Source organism: Balaenoptera physalus, assembly GCF_965194825.1.
Source record: "Balaenoptera physalus genome assembly, chromosome: 7".
Taxonomy (NCBI): domain Eukaryota; kingdom Metazoa; phylum Chordata; class Mammalia; order Artiodactyla; family Balaenopteridae; genus Balaenoptera; species Balaenoptera physalus.
In genome coordinates, this window is record NC_138886.1 from 89,706,844 (window position 1) to 89,725,861 (window position 19,018).

At 51.1% G+C, this 19,018-nt stretch overlaps 1 protein-coding gene and 3 pseudogenes across 4 annotated transcripts; 1 reads left to right on the forward strand and 3 right to left on the reverse strand.

The window, feature by feature from the left end:
• Window positions 1-943: 943 nt before the first annotated feature.
• On the reverse strand, window positions 944-1,942 carry LOC309665190 (NUT family member 2D pseudogene; annotated as a pseudogene). The gene is made up of 2 exons: window positions 1,910-1,942; window positions 944-1,738 (listed from the first exon to the last, which is right to left on the reverse strand). The product of its transcript is annotated as an NUT family member 2D pseudogene (transcript).
• A 232-nt stretch (window positions 1,943-2,174) lies between these two features.
• Window positions 2,175-5,025, reverse strand: LOC309664204 (NUT family member 2G-like). The gene is made up of 4 exons (XM_082469275.1): window positions 4,740-5,025; window positions 3,521-3,693; window positions 2,772-3,067; window positions 2,175-2,376 (listed from the first exon to the last, which is right to left on the reverse strand). Exons 1-4 carry the CDS (start codon window positions 4,946-4,948, stop codon window positions 2,230-2,232), a joined length of 825 nt encoding a protein of 274 aa, XP_082325401.1. The 5' UTR covers window positions 4,949-5,025; the 3' UTR covers window positions 2,175-2,229.
• Window positions 5,026-5,743: 718 nt separating this feature from the next.
• LOC309665191 (NUT family member 2G pseudogene) lies at window positions 5,744-10,317 on the reverse strand (annotated as a pseudogene). The gene is made up of 2 exons: window positions 10,292-10,317; window positions 5,744-6,592 (listed from the first exon to the last, which is right to left on the reverse strand). The product of its transcript is annotated as an NUT family member 2G pseudogene (transcript).
• Window positions 10,318-14,922: 4,605 nt separating this feature from the next.
• On the forward strand, window positions 14,923-17,899 carry LOC309665192 (RNA transcription, translation and transport factor protein pseudogene; annotated as a pseudogene). The gene is made up of 2 exons: window positions 14,923-14,927; window positions 15,209-17,899. The product of its transcript is annotated as an RNA transcription, translation and transport factor protein pseudogene (transcript).
• Window positions 17,900-19,018: the final 1,119 nt, after the last annotated feature.

Here is a 19,018-nt window from a genome sequence, read left to right on the forward strand (position 1 = left end):
AAAGAGATGCTGCTGCACAGAAATCCCAAAAGTCCCACAAAGGGGCCCAACTGTCGTTTCCCTTAGACACACCTGTAACAGGTGCCCCATGAATTTCCCCGCGCCCATTCCCCTCGTTGCATCCTCACTGGGATTAAGAGGTAGCTGCCTCAACCACTCTCCACATTGCAATAATCCCAGTGGGACTAGAGAACGCTCCCGCTATGACGAGGCAGACAGTCCTGTCCCCATGGCCAAGACTTTTCCTCTCTGGTCAGGCCACCCACACAGGAAACCCTGGATGAGCGGAGGGTCACCCCAGCGCCATCGCCTGGCCACTTCAGGGAAGCAGAGAGCAGCTCCATAAAGACAAGGGCCGTCTCCAGGCTCCGTCCTAGAAACTGGTTAGTGTCCAGAGGGCTGAGAGGCACAAAAGCAGCTCTCCTTCCCCAGACGGTTCAGGGATGCAGAAGATGCTACAGATGCCCCAGAAGGCCCCTAGCCAAGCAGGCTTTAGAGAAGGGGATGATGAGTGGGTCCGTGGGGAAAGTGAGAGCTGTGCGTTCCCAGGGGCAGCCTGAGGAGTCCTTGTCTATGTGGAGGAAAGGTTTGGCCACCTGTAGATCCATAGCTCCTGTGACCTCCCTCACCATTCCTTCCTCTCAGGTTCGCTCTCTATGGAGCAGCTCAACACGAAGAAGATGACAGTGGCCTGAGAGCATTTCCCACGAAAACTATCTTTATTCACAATTTACATACATCACTCCAAAGGTCCTGCCCACACCCACCTCCCCCACCTCCCTAACCCCCCACAATCGCACTTCCCCTCCCCGCCCTGCTGGTCCTGCACTCCCTCCCTTCCCCCCACATCCTCCAGGATCAGCACTGGGATGAGGAGGCGCCCCTAGGCTTCCCTGGGGGCCGCCCTGGGGGGCTCGCCCTGGAGGGCCGGCCCGGCTGTTCCCTACTGGCTGCAGTGCTTCCTCTTCCTGTTCCTCCTCTTCCCTGTGACAAACGGGTCACGCTTTCTCTTTCTCGGCTGTGAGGGGCGAGCCAGCCCCAGAGCCAAGGCTGGCCTCCCAGAGACCCCGTGGCCAGCCCCGGGGATGGACAGCTTCTCAGCAGCGGCTGGGCACCCACACAGAGCCCGCTTCCTCGACTTGGGAGCGGCTGGTGGAGCTGGGCTGAGGCCTCTTCTCTGAGGGGAGGGGGCCTGGGGAGCACTCTGGGCCCCCCAACCTCCACGGGAGGCCAGGCCTGAGGCAGGGGCAGGACTCTGGGACAGCCAGCAAGGCAGCAGGCTCTGCGGAGAGGCAAAGAGGAAGGCCAGGCTGGGGAGCTCCTCCTCATCCTCACTGGACGCGTCCCTGGGCCCTCGGGCCTCCCGAACAGGAGACGCCTCTCTGAGAACAGACGCATCCCTGGGTCCCAGAAGAGGGCCAGTGCGCCTTTGACCCTGGGGAGGGGAGGGCCGTCCGGCCCGGAATGGAGAGACTTCCTGACGTCCTCGACAGGGAACAAACACTTTGGGCCCGAACGGGCCAGTGTCTGTTCGGATGGGCCTATGAAGAGCCTCAAAATCAATCTCTGGTGGGCAGGCTTCATCACTGACCCCTCGATGGCGGTCTTGATCGTGCCTCTGGGCACCTTGGCCGGCGTGGGACTCAGAAGGACTTGAGCCCGTTCCGGGTGCACTGTGGCTCGGGGCTGCCGGCCCACCCTCGTCCTCTTTCAAGGCCAGGAGTTGTTTCTGCACCAGCTGGTAGGAGGGAAGAGGACAGTGACGGCTCCACGCGCACGTGTGAGAGGAGGAGCACTGGGCAGTGGGACAATGGCCCTGGGGGGGAGGAGGGGACGGGTGACCCCAGGACTAGACTCCAAATCCAGACACGGTGGCATTCCTGCCATCCTCCTGCACCTTATTCCCAGCTGTGTGTCCTTCCCTCCGCTCCCAGCTCCCCATACTCTCCTTCCTATCACCCTGCGCTGCACCCACCCCAGAGAGGGCCCTTCCCCATGCCAGGCCTCCGAGGTAGGGAAGGGATGGACAGAGCCATGTGGGCCTCCTGCTCTGGGGCCCTACCTCTCCCCTGCTCACTGGGGTCCCTCCGTGCCCTGGTCTTCCTGGGCGTCCCTTGTCTCCCCTGTTCTACCTGCGATCCCTCCCTCCTCTGGCTCCCCTGGGCCACCTGGTTTCCCCTGTCCCCTGGATCACCTGGGGTCCCCCCTCCCCTGGAGTCCCCTGGCTCCCTAAGTGTCCCTCTCCCTCCCCTGGCTCACTTCTTCAGGGGTGAGTCCTTCCTCCTGCTCCAGCTCCTCAGCAAGGGCCAAGAGATCCAGCTGTGGGTCTGGGGAAAACAATTTTGCCAGGAATCGAGGGTGAATGACTGCCTCCACCTTGGACAGAAAGAAGAGGCTGTGAGCATCCTTGGCCTGTGACACAAGAACACCAGGAGGGAAAGTGAAAAGCAGAGACCCACCCCCACTCTCCTCCACAAGGCGGGGATGGTCAGCGCGCACACACACACACACACACAGACACACACACACATGCACATACACAGTCACACACAAAAGAGCACATATACAGATGCACATACACAGACACACAAAGGCATACACACAGACACAAACATATACACACATACATCTGCGTAAACCTCCCCTAACACCAGGCTCAGGAACAAGGAGCTGAGCTTAAGTCCCATCGGCCTGAGCAGAACCCAGATCTTGGGTGCTGAGAGTTCCATGCCCTGGCATCTTGTAGACCCCAGGTTCCAGGCCCAGCCTACCATGGTGACAAAGTCTTCCTGAGAACACAGCTTGTCAATGTAGCTCAAGAGACCCGGGTCCAAGTAGGTGCCGTCCTCTTCCTGCTTCAGCTCATTTCCGTCCTTTCCACATTCTGCATCTGATTCGCCTGTGGCTGAGTGGACGGGCCCCACCAGCGCCTCCATGATGTCCACATACTCCCTCACAGCCTCAGGGGGAATCTCCTTGGGTGCCTTGGGCTCCGGAGTCCGCTGGGATCTGTGTGGCTTCGGGTGCGAGGGCTGGGCCCTGGGGCCGGACATCCTGGGAGCACAGGCTGAGGCAGAGCAGGAGGAAGGGAAGGAAGGTGAGGGACTCCCGGTCCACCTCCTGACCACCGAGCGCACGTTGCTGAGGGCATTGTTTGGGGGACGTTGATGTGGGTGTGGGAGGGGTCAGGACCATCTGAAGCCTCATGCACAGTTGGAGAGGGGAGGTTAGGGGGTCATCTAAGAGAGTCACAAGTAAGGAAGTGGGGAACCTCCAATTTTCTAGGGGTCTCCCCTTCAAGCCCACTACTTAGGCAGACTTCGTGTGGGGTCCTTTGACAGGGAGGTGTGAGAGGAGTTACAAAACTGACCAAGTCAATACCCCGTAGTGACAAGGGGCAGCTGAGACCCCACCCCCCCACCCCCCGCCTCGGTGGCTGTTTTGGTTGAAAGACCAATGCCCCTGTCTTGAAGGAAAAGGATCCACATGGGGACGGTGGCCAACCCTAGGCCCCTGTTACCTGTGCCTTCAGCTCCAGTGGGAACCTGGGTGCCTGGCTGAAGGCCCACTTTCGGGGCTGGGGGCCCCCGAGGATCCAGCTTCGGTGGGGCTGGAGGAGGCAGGTCCTGCGCGCACTGCATCCACTGCAAATGCTGAATGTGCATCTCCTCCTCGGCCGCAAATTCCATGAACCTGGGGGGTGACGGAGGCACAGGCCACCCTGAGAAAAAGGCCTGGGTTCTGGAGCCCAACAAAGGCAGCCAAGAATGAGGCATTGGGAGAGGATGTGCCTTGGGGCCGTCAAGGCCCTGTGAGGTGCTGTCCACAGCAGAGAGCTGCTCCTGGAAGTGATAACAAGATCTGGGACCCTTCCTGCCTCACCAGCACTGGAGGGCATTCAACAGCATAGACCCAGGTCGCTGAATTGAACCAGGTCAACGGGACACATGGCTGACCCAGGGGGCACCCTCCTCATGCCCCCGTCCCCGTCCAGAACCACATGAAGGGCTGACAGCCAGAGGCTGGAACAGGCATGTGTTCCCCACAGGGGTCCCTGACCGAATCCAGGACCCTGGGCTAGGACTGAGAGTCCTGCAACATAGACCTGGAGACAGGGCCCAGGAGAGGCTGGACGATGTGGATGCTGAGCTTAGAGGAGAGGCCTTCCCTTCCTCTGAGAGGCGCTCGTTTGTTTGCTTTTGTTTCTTAAACCAAGGGGATTACCATGGAGCAAACACTGGAAGGGCCGGAGACCCTTGGGCCGATGACAGCTGGCTTCCCCAGCCTCTTCAGGGATGCCAGGGTACCCACACAGGGCACTTTTCATGAGAAGAGGTGGTCCCAAATCTATGTTAGTGGCCGCCAGCCACCCACCACTAAGGAAGCAGCAGGCTGGCGGGTGGAGCTCTTTCCCCGGCCCAGCCCATATGGCCGGAGTTGGACCCCTACTGGACTCACAGCTTCACCCTGCCCCGTCCTGAGACCTTCATGTCAAGGCAAGGGTAGGTCAAAATCAGGGGAAGGCAGAGCTCCTGGTGGAGGAAGGACAGAAGTCTCAAACTCTCAAGGTGAGGGAGGGGTTTCTGGGGGACAGTAGGGCCCCTGGGCTGCGGGGACCCTGTGCTGGGTGACAGCCCTTCTCCTCTGTCCTCTCTGATGAGCACCCCCACGGCCAGACCCTGCCCTCACCCACTCGCCTCACCCTCCACGCAGCCCCTGGGCCCAGGACGCTGACTCACTTTTCCGCCATCTCGTAGTAGATCATCCGGTCAAGTTTGCTCAAGCGCCGCCATTCCTGCACGGCCCTCCGCAGTCCCTCCTCCTGCGTCGTGCTGGGCTTCAGGCGGGCCAAGGTTCGAAGCACTCGGCTGTAAGCACTCGGGGTCAGTCTCCGGGCCCAGCCCAGCCCCCACCTGCCTGACCCCACCCGCCAATGTGGACCACACATCACTCAACACAGCATGACTGAGCAACAGGAGGGTGAGAGGCGGGCGTCTGGGAGGGCAAAGACAAGCCTTCCCGGCCACTGCTGTCACCGCCTCACACTCACTCAAGGACGACCATCCACTCCCAGGCTAGAGCTGGGACATTGTGCCTTGGGGAGCTCTTTTCCTCCTCAAGGCTGCATTTTCATCATAAAAATCACCATCATCAATGAGGCGTGGCATGTGCCAAGCAATCTGCTAACACTTCATAGATTAGCCCAAGGCGTCTTCTGCACAGTCCTCTGAGTGAAGTGTAATTGTCCCCTTTTTACGAGGGACCGGAGGTTTAGGATGGAAATGCCTGCCAGGCTCACAACTCTAGTGGGAGAGAGCCCACGCCCTTAGGAGAGCTCTACCATCACCCTGATCCTAGTGGAATTCTCCACAACGAAGTGGAGGCATGCATAAAGCGCTCTCCTGGGCCCCGCGCTCCTCCCCCTCCTCTGAAGTGACCTCCCCTGGCCATGTACACTCAAGTCCTGTATGAAGGACACGGCACCACAGGAGAGTGCGGCATCCACTCCTTGGCTCCTCACCTTACATCACGACCCTCTCTGACTGCAAGTCTTCAGTCCATATTACCATGAGAATCATGGAAGAGCAAGCTGGCCAGACTCACAGGGTGGTGGGGCCAGTTGAGATAGGGCACATTTCAGTCCTGATGTCACGGACTGGCAGGCCCACCCATGTGACCGACAATGTGCCCTCTCATAGCATGGACATCGCCCTCACACCTTCCTCCCAGTAGCCCTAGAAACCTAACGTGCGAGTCCATCCCCAGTTCCTCTTTATCTAAAAGCTCCCATAAGCTCAGGACCCCCTGAGCGTTCACTCACATGAGAAAGCAGGAAAAAGCTTCTGCATCAGGACTCCGGTGAAAGTGTCTCCGGGCCAGGGGCCTGAGGTGCTGCCAACGTCGGAAGTTACTGTACACGCTCTGGGTGTTAGAGGAGCCATCCTGCGAGGCGTTGGACTGGTTGGTGGCCAGGCGGCCCTCCCTGGAAGTGCCATGTGGCCATGGCCCAGAGTTCACTGGGCGAATGATAGGGGCCAGCTGGGCAGCTGGTGGTGGAGCTTGAGGAGGAAAGCCTGGGGTCCAGCCTCCCTTGCCAGCCTGACTAACTCCAACAGCTGGAGCAGTCACAACGGTCCCCATCACAGGGGTTGCTATGAATACGGGTGCAGGACATGCAGCACTCCTGCTGAGGGCCCCTGGAGCGCTCCAGTTGAGGGGGGCCTGAGTAACGACAAAGGTCTGAGTCTGGGGGGCCTCCACTGGCCTCCCTTGTGACCTGACTTGGACAGTGAGGTTGCAAGCCTCACTGGGGCCATGGCCACCATTAGCCACCAAAGGCGTCCTGGGGAAAGCTGGCAGCAGCAGGCTGCTTCCAGGAGGGAATGCTGGGGTGATGGGAGGTGGCAAGTGCTGCTGCCAGGGTGGCCGGTGCTGGGCGCCAGGAATGGGTGGAGGGAAGGGCACTGCCGTGAAATCAGACAAGGAGGCACCGGGGTTCATGGTCACATCCGTTCCCAGCACTGGAGATGCTGTTGAGGCAAAGGAAAGGAGTGAATGGAGGAGGAGAATGGGCAAGTGGGACTGAGGCTTTCTGTGGCATCAGAGTGTAAATCTCCACAGGTGAGGGACACTTGGACAAGGGAAACTGTGCAGCGTGCAAATGTCTTCAAGTGATTTTCATGCCCTGACCTCCAGTTGAGAATTATTCCACTGGTGACCCCGCGCCCATCCACCAAGGTCCCTGACCCCTGTCTGCCGAGAAGAAATCGCCTCAGCAAGCACTGACTTGGAGAGCCTCCCTAAGGCACCCCCTGGCACCTAAGCCTCACAGGCTGTCTCCCAAGACCTGGAACTGTGTGGACATCCGCTCTGTGAGAAATGCCCCTCAGCCGGCATACTAGCAGGTAGGGACCTTCTCCAAGGTAAGTTCTAGGCCCCCAAAGGCCCTTTGTGGACAGGCACGGTGCAAAATATTGGGGCCCCACCTCCTCCTCAGTCCTCCTTTTCCTGATGCTCAGTAGAAATCCCCTCTTTCTTTCCTAGCCTCGCAAAACAAAACAAAATGCTGGAAAATATCTCTCTAATGGAATCTTGATACAAACCCTTAACACTGGCCCAGAATGCACCTGCATCTCAGAACAACCCACAGCAGACACGTAACATGGGCCAGGTCCTGCCACCCCCTCCCCAGTGCCCAGAGTCACTGTCATCACTCAGGAGTTCTGTTCCTAGGAGGTGGCGCGGGTTGGGGGGGGTCTGAGAAGTAGGTGCGTGTCCCTTAGATTCTGTCATTTCACAGCCAGTGATGGCTGCAGAGGATTAAACAAGGGCCAAAGAATTGTCATGTTACATTGGTCGTGGGAGTACAGACCGCCTGTGGTCCTTCCCCTTCCAGCTCCCAATAATGGAAAGACAATCTAAGAAGCAGGCATAAGCCAGGTGCCATGGCGATCAAGTTGTCTGGAACATATCCTTGTTCAGGAGAACAAGGTACACACCACGGTGCACCTAATTAACCAGAACAGGTGTCATAGGACGTTTAATAATAACACAGAAGATCGTCTTCCTGCCCCTGGGCTACACTCCTTCCCCCTTTAAAAGAGGAAGCAGCCTTCACAGACAATCCACCCGAAACAACCCCACTCCACATCTGTTCCCTGTCCATGAAGGAGTGACAGGAAATATGAACAAACTCTTCCTCTCAAGGCAGCCTGAGAGTCCACCATGAGATATGGGACGAGATGAAGTAGGTCTGAAGTACTTCGATTCCACAAAAGGAAGAACAATTCAGAGCAACTCAGGAATCTGAGCCCTCTCTTGGCTCAGTTACACGGTTGCCCATCCCCTGTTGAATCCAAAGCAACAGTTGCCTGAACTGAGAAGTGAGCTCTGGGCTGGGAGGAGTGGACGAGGTGTGGGCTGCGGCAGTTAGAGTAACCTCCTGCCTAGCTCTCGGAGAGGGCACTTCACTGCAGGTGTGGCCACACACAGCCCCACTGAATAGTTTTCTCACCAAGACCATCTCTCCCCACGGCCCCCTTAGATACAGTATGCTCCTGTTCAAATCCCTTAGAAAGATATGGTGAGGCAAGCTTCAGGTGCCTCAGGAACACAAGACAGGTCTAGGCTTTCCTCATGACCCTCCCTGTGTCACCACCAGGACATCACACACATCCTTACACACACGTTTCAAAGTGGCTTGTCTCCCTTCTAGAAAGAATCAACCTGCCTGCTGCCATCCTTTCTCCATAGCCAGGGCAATTCCTCTTGATCCGCCTCCAATGACCCCTCCTCCCCAGTGCAGTCTCAGGTTTCTTCAGGCTCCCCAGTCTCCCCAGGTGAAATGTCCTCGTGTGTCCAGTGCTCTCTTCTCCCTCTACTTCAGTCCAACTGTGTGCCCACCTTGAAGTATCACGTGTGAACCCGAAATATGTGAGGGATGGCAGGGTCTCTGAGAACACACCCCCAGCCTATAGGCTTACCTCCTTCTGAAGCCATCCTGCAGGCTTGGGCACGGACTACTGCTGCCTGGTAGCCTCAATGAGAAAAGTCAAGACCAGGACCCAGAGAGTGACCTGCTTCAGCAGACGCTCAGGATCCAAGTGAAGGAGGGACAGGTTTGAATCTAAACATTCTGCAGTGGGGGAGGGGCAGAGGGCACGTGGGTCTGGGTAGGGTGGGGGTGGGGAGACATTCCACGAGGGCTCTGGCAGGTAGGCAAGAACCGGAAGTTCCTTCCACCTCACACAGTGGCAACACAATTGGCGTGTGCCTCTTTACGCAGTTTATAAACTGTTTTTTTTGATTCACGGCACCGAGGTTGGACTTGACGGTCCCTTCCTTTCACTTCTTTTTCCATCAACTTAGTTTTGTGTCCCTCAACACACTCTGCTTCCTACCTGGCTCTTGACTTACTTCAACAGAGACTAGACTTTCTGAACAAAATTCAGAACTGTTAGTCTGATAAACACTTGGGTATTTATGGCCACATGGAACTGAGTATTTGAAATTAGGATTGTCTCAGCAGATCCAGTGTCTCTGACTGCTGTATGTACATCACTCCTAAGGGAGTGGTCCTTGTGCTCCAACCAACATCCAGCAGGACCAGCCTTACTAATGATCCTTTGTGCTGGAAAGCCCCCGTCCATCAAAAAACCGTCATGCAGCCCCCACGTCCAAGACCAGAATTCACTAAATGTCTTTCTCATAGTATTCCATGGTTGTAAAAGATTTAGTTTTTTACCTTTTAAATGATTTTAGTGTAATATTTTAAGCGAGCAACACCTTCTCATGGTTCAAAATTAAATTGTGCAAAATGGAATATGCAGTGGCGAGTCCTCCTCCCACCTCTTTTCCCTGTCAACCCAATCCTCTTTCCCGGAGGAAACCAGTGTTATCTCTTTCATTAAAATCTTCCCAGAGATACGTCATGCAACTAAAAACGAAGGCAATCTGTTTTCATTTTTTAAAATGTCTTCGTTTTTTTTCTAGTTGAAAATTCATATATGTTCCAATATATCTGAGGATATTTCCAATGATTGTCTTTGTACGGGTATCGTGGCTCCTCTGTTTCTGCACTAGATTCCTAGAACAAGAATTTCTACAGTCTCTTACATTTCAAAGCACCTGAAAGAATAGGGTGGCTCGATCTAGTAAAGAAAAGTAACAAATGCCTAACTGAATTTGACTTTTGAATTTCACATAAACAATGAATTCATTTGTAGTACAACTTTGTCCCATGCAACATTTTGGACATAGTTTTACTGCAAATTCTTTCCCTGTTTATCTGAAATTTACATTTAACTCGAAATCTGTATTTTATCTGGCAACACTACCAAAAAATCAGAACATACTAAGCTATTATCAGTTACTCATCCTTATGAGAAAGAGAACTTGGAGTGACGAGACTCAAGTGTGCACCTTGGCTCCAACAGAAAACACAACTGTAAACATACACAAAATCTGCAGGCTCTTTGGATGAAATGGATTTGGAAGAGCCATCATATAGCACTGAACATCTTGGCTTAGTAGGGGTAAGGACAGAAGTAAGGAACAAGAAGGCAGAAAATCTTCTTCTCTTTCCTTATGTTAAAGGGACTAAACAGCCTAGAGCCCTGGTTTTTCTAGGTGTTAAAAGTCCACTATCCATGAGATGGATGTGCACCTTGACACAATGCCAAGAGTTTATCCACCAGTGTCCAATCCCCATTCAGACAAGCCCACTTCCATCTAAATCCTAGCCTGCAAGCCCTGCTTACAAGTTTGTTAATTTCCTGTCTGCATTACATACACTTGCTCTTTACCATCTAGGCTCATCGTTGCATATGGCCCCATCTGCATGGGAATGATGGTAGCATTCCTTTTACAAAACTTGTCTGATTATTATTTTCATATTGAGAATCCATGTCAGTCAGTTTACCACTATCAAAATGATATGAAAGAGTATTCGTGGTTTGTGTTGTGAGAAGAGAGGACTGTTAGGAAACTTGTCAAGGGAGATGAAGGCTGAAAACCTCAGAGGATGGCAACCAAATCTCTTGGGAGATGAGATTCTCTCACTGCTGTAGCTGCAGTAGAACTCCAACTGATTGTGGGGTGTTGGAAGGAAACAGAGGTTTAGAAGGACTGTTCCACAGTGTGAAAAAGACTCCTGTTGGTGCTTAAGAAGTTCCTTGCCCCTTGTCAGGAAAAATTGACTCAGAAGAAGATGAGAAGATAAGGTGAGAATATTTCAAGCAACATCATGGTGAACTTTATATCTAAAGAAACTCCTGTCGGGGACTGAAAAAAATAAACAGTTTGGGAATATCGCTCAGTACTGGAGCTTTTACAATGAAGGAAAACTCATATGATTTTCAACCAATAACTTCATACTAGAGGGATGGTGAGGCAAAATATTGTACCCAGGCACTCGAGAAAGGCAGGCTTCCTTGTTGCTTCCTCCCTTTGTTCAGTCATTCAACCAATTATTTACAAGATTCTCACTCATAATTCTGATACAGTATTTGAAGGACTCTTCTCAAGGCCACTGATACAAAAATTGCACTGTGCAAAAATTAGTCAGTCCCAATTCTGCAATCACTTTTGTAATACTTCAAAATCCTACACCCCAGGGACAGAGATAATCATATTAGCCCAAATGTAATTTGGGAAGAGCAGTCACAGAAGGGAGTATCTAAAAGTCCTTTGGATCATGGTCTCTGACTATTCCTGCACAGAGGCTGCGGGCAGGCATTGACTACTGAGAAAAAACAACTCTGGACATGCATCACAAGCCTCAGAAGACAGTTCATCTTCCACTCAATCAGGAAACATTAAAGAAACGAAGAGATACCATGTTTGTGTCCTGTGGAGTTTTCAAGTCTGTGCACTTGGAGGCGCTTAGTGCTGTTAGACGTGAGGGGTCTTCAGAGGCATCCTGTTGAGTGAGAAATGCTCTAATCTTGCAATTGACCAGAAAGAGGATCTGATGATTGAAGTTTCTTTGGGAAGTATTACAAAGTCAGGTCAGTAAGTTGATCCCGCTACTATTTTTGTTGTTGTTGTTGTTTTTAATGCCAACTGAAAGTCTGCAAGATATTACAAAAAAGGAGGGAGGGAAAGTGAAATTGTTCCCATACTACCTGCTGTGTTGAAATTGACCCAGATTGTCCGCTCTCTCTCAAAGTTATTAAAAAAAAAAAAAAAACGTACAAAGGAAACACCTGTGAATCAACATTTATTGAAAAACCTCCATGTATTAAATACACTGAGAAAAAATATTCTAGTAGAGTAAATGCGTTTGGAAAACCTCTAGGAACGGAGTCAGGAGACAGTATCTTAAGAGTGTTTCCCAGGTCTGAATTCTTTGCTAGAATTGTTCTTTAAAGGAAACTTCAGGCTTGCTAGGAAAAAGGACCTACTGTTTTTTGAAAGGCATAAAGAAGAACCAAGGAACTGCAGTCCAAAGGGCATGAAAGCACTTGCCCCAATTTGAGGCTACTGTGCTTAGAGCGGAGCTCTCCAGAACTCTTTGTAGCTAAGTGCATGGGTTTCACGTGTGCAATATAAAAATCAGGAGTGCACATCTCACAAGATCTGGTTTTAAGAAGAGACTGTCACGAAGGTTCCCAGCGAGGAGCGTCGCCAGAGATGCTCCCTAGCGTGCCTGACCCTGCATTTCTCTCCTCTCCTGCAGAGACCTCCTGGAACAGATCCCCGCGTGCCCCGCGCCTGCACGCCTGCGCACGCCCACTGGGGCGGGGCTCTCAGGCACGCGGAACTCCGTCCTCCAACAGCTCCTGGCGTCTGTTGGGGCAGTTGGCTCGGCTCCAGAAGACAGGAGCGCATGCACGAGCGCGGAGGTTGGGGCCCCAACGGCCGTCCGGCGGGGGCGGGGCCTGTCATGGCCGCCTCTGGAGTCAATTCTAGGAACCCTGAGGTAAGGGTACGGGGACTTTTCACCCCTCAGGTGTCGCCGCTCTGCGCTGTTGTTCACCCTGTGGGTTATTTGTGCCCTTGTCCGTGTAAGGAGACTCCCCACAATGTGGATTCACGCCCCCATAGAGCTCGATTCCCTTGAGGGGTTTACCCCAGGGTTATTGGCACCACTGGGGAGCCGGCTGCATGAAGGGTTCAGTGATTGCGGGGCCTACAGTGGGGGGTAAGTAGTGTGTGTGAGCTATTAAACAGGTGCTGTTCTAGGCTGCGCGTTCTGAAGAGTACAAAAGCTAGAGGGACGTTCTTGCGAGTTGAAAACCCTCATCTGGTTCCAAAGGTGTAGCTCAGGTGATTGGAAAATGAGTGAAGATCTAGCGAACATCCTCATAGCTTCACTAGTAACTTTTTAACATAAAAATATCAAACAACACTTATGTTCAAACGGTACTCTTTTGTCAATGAGAGGAGTAAGTTTGCTGAATCTAACAATAAACATGTATTCGTAGTCTGATACTCTCAGATCATGACGGAATTGTAAGCATAGTTTGGCTGGTGATGCAAGAGTTCAGCAAAAATCAACGAAAGGATTAGGTAAGAATCAATTCGGTATATAGAATTTACAGTGAAGAATAGTGTACATTTTAAGTTATTTGTAAATTATGTGCACACATCCATTATATCTTTAAAATTAATTATATGGTATATATCTCCACACTTCTTTAGGGAGTGCTGATTCAGGTTATTAAGGCTTTGCTTGATGACACACCACTGCAGGTGCGTATGGGGCTTAAGGTAGTTTATGTTTGTATTCTGGGGTTGTGAAAGTACTGTGTGGGTGTGTTTGTAGTGTGAATTACATATATGTGCGTTTGTGGCTTGTTGGAGTTCAGTGTCTGTATTTAAGGATATTAAGAAGTTACATCCTTGTTTTTGGCAATTGGGGAGTTGTGGGTGTTTATGTGTATCTGGAAGTGTCATGTTGTATATGCGTATTTGTAGATCTTCCAGGGATTGTAGGACCTCATGGGCAGTGGGTGGTTTTATGTATATCATTATTTGGGAGTCTATTGGGAATGTGTTTCCATGAATTCCTGGCGTGAGGTTTATTTGTGTATTTAGGGAGTTGGTGAGAATCTGAGTAGTGTATTTGCATTTGTGGGTTGGTGATGTCTGTGTGGATATTTGGGGTTATGTGGAATACATGAGTGTGTTGTTGTGAGAGTGGATGTATTTGAGTTTATGTAGAGGGTTTGAGATGTAATTCAGATGTACTCAAGTTGTTTGGGTTATGTATTTGTAGTGTAAGACTTTGGGAATGTGCGTTTATTTGTGTGTTTTCTCCCAGCATGTTAGAAATGCGTGTCTGATGGTGGGTCCCTGCAGCCACAGGTGGAGGCAGCCAGGAGGCTCAGTGGTCTTGAGCGGGTGGTGGCACCCCTCTCCAGCCTCGGTTTCCCCACTTGCAAGGTGAGGACAGGCAGATGAGTGAATGAATGTGGTAGTCTCTGCTCAAAGGATTAGAGGATGGAAAGAAGGGGAGGAGGGAGGGAGGGAGGGACACACAGAAGGAGGGAAGGGAGAAGGTGGAAGGAAGGAGGGAGGGAAGGGAGGAAAGATGAATAGGCAAAAAGACAGGATCACAATCTGTTAAGGATAAACTAGGAAGTTGCCCCCGTATGGTCAGCTGTGAAACCCTGGACAGGTTCACTGACCTCTCTCAAACTTACTCCTCTCTCTGAGCTCTCCTTGTTGACCTGCAGGATGGAAACTGTAATAATAGAGGGGAAGATAGCTTGTCCTGGATTCCTAACACCTGGAGCTCCTAGACCCGGCACTGTTCTGGCACTTCTCTTGGCTGTGCACTTTAAGAAGCACACCGTGGTGCTCAGTGCCCGGTCATGGTCATCTCGTGATATACACCCCGCTGTGCTGGGCTCCTCAGGGTGGGGAGGTGCTGCCTCTATCTGACTTCACCCTAACCTCACTGCGGATCAGCAGTTCAGTCGCAGGGCCAATTATAAAACAGTGTTTATTTGTTATTTAGTTGAATAAATTAATCTACTCTGAGGTACTGTGGGTACCTCTGGAGATATTTTTTGAATGCATGCATGTTGTGCATGACAGAGAAAATCAACATCATCTGGTCCAGCCCCCAGCTGATACAGGAAGCCCCTCCCCAGGACCTGAGGGGTGACAGCCAGCCCTGCTGGCATCTCTCCAGGATGGGAGCACACGGCCTTCAAGATGCCCAGACTTACTGCACACCTGATGTTCCTGTGCTGTAACTGCCCTGGGACAGCCAAGCAGGGTCCCAGAAATTGTCACTATCCCCACCCCACCTACATAGCCGGGCCCCCGGCTGTGCTCCTGTCTGCCACATTGCAGTTTTCCATCACATCCCCCCACCTAGCCCCAGAGAAAGAATCACAGTGCGAAATGAATGAGGACATGAATTTGACAGAAAGCTGAAAATATGTGGAAACTGGGCAGAAATGTTTAAGAATGCCGTGGGTTGGGGGGCCAGAGTTGCAAGGACATGACCAACCCTCAGCCACCACATATCACACTGAGCAAGAAAGTCTTTTTTCAATTGAGACATCACTTGCATACCATAAAATTCCCCTTTTAAAGTGTACAATTCAGTGGTTGTTAGCACATTCACGGACTTATGCAACCATCACCACTAATCCAGAATGTTCTCATCACCCCCAAAGAATACCCCGCCCTCCCGACTGAAGCAGGGAGCACGATGGCCTTCAACTACCACCACCTACCTCTTCTACTGAAGAGATGAAACAAAATTTAGAAACGATGTTTGCATTGAAGACCAGAAAAGTAGACACTACAAGACTGAAGACAGAGGTAATCTAAGAAACATCCACAGCAGTGACCAGCCCAAGTTCTTTGAAAAGTATCTCAGAGATGTCAACTGTTCTTTCAAGATTCAAGATGGACAAGAAGGAATTGACTGGCTTCTTGGTTTAGCTGTTAGTCTTGAATATGGAGATAATGCTGAAAACTACAAGGATTTGGTACCCGGTAATGCAAAAACTGCTGACAATGCAACTAAAAATGCAGAGCCCATGATCAATTTGGATGTAAATAATCCTAATTTTAGGGCTGGTGTCATGGTCCAGGCTAACTTTCAGAGTCAGCTCATGGTGGTTACCTGGCAGTACTTCAGGCAATTAGCATTTTGGTCCAGGAGCCCTGACACAGGATGCAGTTGCTAGCACAAACCCAGCAGAAGAGGGCTTGCCTGTTGGTTTAGACAAGTATATTCTTGGTTTTGACACAAGAGATGTGGTTCTTAATGAAGCTGCTCAAATTCTGCACTTGCTGCATATAGAAGAGCTCAGAGAGCTGCAGACAAAAATTCATGCAGCCAGAGTGGCTGTTCAGGTGATTACTGCTGATCCAAAGACAGACCACAGACTGGAGAAAGTTGGAAGATGAACATTTTAGAATTTTAGCTTCCCCCTTACCTAGTACTCTCTGGCATATATTTGGAAATCAAATATCACATTTTCAATGGAAGAATCCCAGAAATTTGACTATGTTCTAGAGAGCTACCATCATTGCCTTTTCTTTAATAAAGTTTGGGAAAGTGGAAAACAAAAAATAGATCCTGTACCCATCAGGCAATCACTCACCACTCAGGGCCCCTCAGACCTTGACAACCATGAATCTACTTTCTGTCTCTGGATCTGCCTATTCAGGACATTTTATATAAATAGAATCATACCATACATGACCTTCTGTGCCTGGCTTCCTGCACTCAGCATGTTTTCCAGATTCATCCACATTGTAGCATGTACTGGCACTTCACCCCTTTTATGGCTGATTAATATTCCATTGTTTGGATATACCACATTTTGTTTAATCCATCATCCAATGGTGTACGTTTGGGTTGTTTCTGTTTTTTGGCTATTATGAACATTCGTGTACACGTTTTTGTATATATCTAAGTGGAGTTGCTAGGTCATAAGGTAATTCTGTGTTAACTGTTTGAGGAACCACCAAACTGTTCTCCACAGTGGCTGCACCATTTTACTTTCCCACCAGCAGTGTATGAGAGCTCCAATTTCTCCACATCCTCACCAACACTTATTTTCCATTTTTTCTATTCTAACCATCCCAATGGGTGTGAGGTGGTATCTCACTGTGGTTTTGATTAACATTTGTGATGTTGAGCATACGTTCATGTGCTTACTGACCATTTGCATATCTTCTTGGGAGAAATGTCTATTCAAGTCCTTTGCCCGTTTTTGAATCGGGTTGTTTGTCTTTTTGTGGTTGAGTTTTAGGAGGTCTACATATTCTGGACACTAGACCCTTGTCAGATCTGTGAATTGCCAATATTTTCTTCCATTCTGTGGGTGGTCTTTTCACTCCCTTAATAGTGTCCTTTGATTCCAAAAGTGTTTAATTTTGATGAAGTGTATCTGTTTTTCCCTTGGTTGCCTGTGCCCAACAAAACCTTTGACTAAATTCTCCACACTCCTCAGACAAAGTCCTGTGCCCTCTCCCTGCTCAGTCTCCTGGACAGCAGGTCCATTCTCAGACCCTGGTGCGCTGCGCCCCCTGGTGGCGCCTGGCCATTCAGGACACGTGGGCGAGCCAAGCAGCAAAGCACAATCAGGCTCTGAGGGCATCAATGTTAGATGTGACAAAGCAACATCTGTGCTCAAGGCTACTTTCTTCCTCTGGGAAGAGAGAAAGAGGAAAACATTGCCGCTTCCCAGTCCCAGGCACAGCTGACCACTGGCCATCTCTCTTTGTATCCTGCCCACTATACTGTGAGGTGAAGATTCCAGTCCCCACTCTACAGAGGAGGAAGCTGAGGTTTGGGGAAGTGCAGTAAGTACCCAAGGTCCAGAGTTACTGATGGAGCTTCAGGGACGAGCTGACTCTTTCATTTATTCTTTCAACAAATATTTGTGAGGATGCATCCCCACAAAGACCCCAGCTGAGCCCTGGCCAACTCAGTCAGGGACAGACTTAACAGGATTAATGCCATAGGGAACTTCAGGCCAGGACCCCGAGGATCCTGGCCCAGGGTCTGGGGTCAGCGTTTGGTGGGGAGTGTGGGAGAAGGGATGTCATTGTTCCCAGGCTGGTAGCCCAGAGCTGAATGCTGACTGAAGAAACCCTGAGAGGGGGATGTCAGAGGCCTCATTGGTCCTGCTCCTGCTGTGAGTGGAACCTATTGCCCACGGAGCTCCTGAGTCCCCCGAGAGCCGGCCAGGTGGGCCTCATCACCCGACAGAAAAGTCAAGAAAAAGTGCAAAGTGCAGGATGGTGAGAATGCGGCCCTGCCCTCATCTGTGTGTATGGACAAAGAACCTTGGTCTGTGTCTGCTTCACTCCTTCCCAACAAGAGATTCCAGAAGGAAACCCAAGGCAGTGGTTCCCTGGGTGTGGGGACCCTGAGCAGGTGGGGGCAGGCATGAGGGGAGGCCTTCTTAAAATGCCTGAGTCACTTGAATATGACTTTTCAAAAAATAAACTAAAAACAAAAAAGAATGATCAAAGTGTCCTAGAATTGATTGAGGTGGTGGATACACAATTCAGAATATACTAAAACCACTTTAAGTGGGTAAAATGTATGGGGTGTGGATTCTTTCTCAAGCAAGCTGTTAAAAAAGGGGAAATTTTCTGTGGTCCTGAATGTTCTCCGTGAAATGGTGGGAAGGACAGCGCGAGTAGTGGGCTTCCACTGGCACAGACGGGCTGGGGCACCTCCACGCATAGATGTATTTGCAGGCTCAGGACCCCCAAGGGGTGGCTGAAGCACAGATTCCTGGCTCTCTCCCAGACCATCTAACTCAGCAAGTCTGGAACAGGGGCCTAAGAATCTGCATTTCTGAAGTTTCCTGATGATGCTGGGCTGGTCCTGGGACCCACTTTGAGAATTGTTGGCCCAGACAACCTCTGGTAGCTCTGGGTACCTCTGGGGGCAGGTGTGAGAGGGAGAGGTTTCACCACACACCGTTTTGAATTTCATACTGCAGGATCAGGCTACTTAACAAAAAATACATAGGGGCTTCCCTGGTGGCGCTGTGGTTGAGAATCTGCCTGCCAGTGCGGGGGACACGGGTTCGAGCCCTGGTCTGGGAAGATCCCACATGCCGCGGAGCAACTACGCCCGTGAGCCACAATTACTGAGCCTGCACGTCTGGAGCCTGTGCTCCGCAACAAGAGAGGCCGCGATAGTGAGAGGCCCACACACTGCGATGAAGAGTGGCCCCCGCTTGCCACAACTAGAGAAAGCCCTCCCTCAGAAACGAAGACCCAACACAGCCATAAATAAATAAATAAATAAATAAAATTTCAGAAAAAAATACACAAATAAGATTTAAACTTAAACAATGGTTAGAATTTATCAGAATTAGGTGTGTGTTGGGCTTCTCTGGTGGTGCAGTGTTTGAATCCACCTGTCAGTGCTGGGGACACAGGTTCGAGCCCTGGTCCAGGAAGATCCCACATGTCGCAGAGCAACTAAGCCCATGTGCCACAACTACTGAGCCTGCGCTCTAGGGCCCACAAGCCACAACTACTGAGCCTGCGTGCCACAACTGTGAAGCCCCTGTGCCTT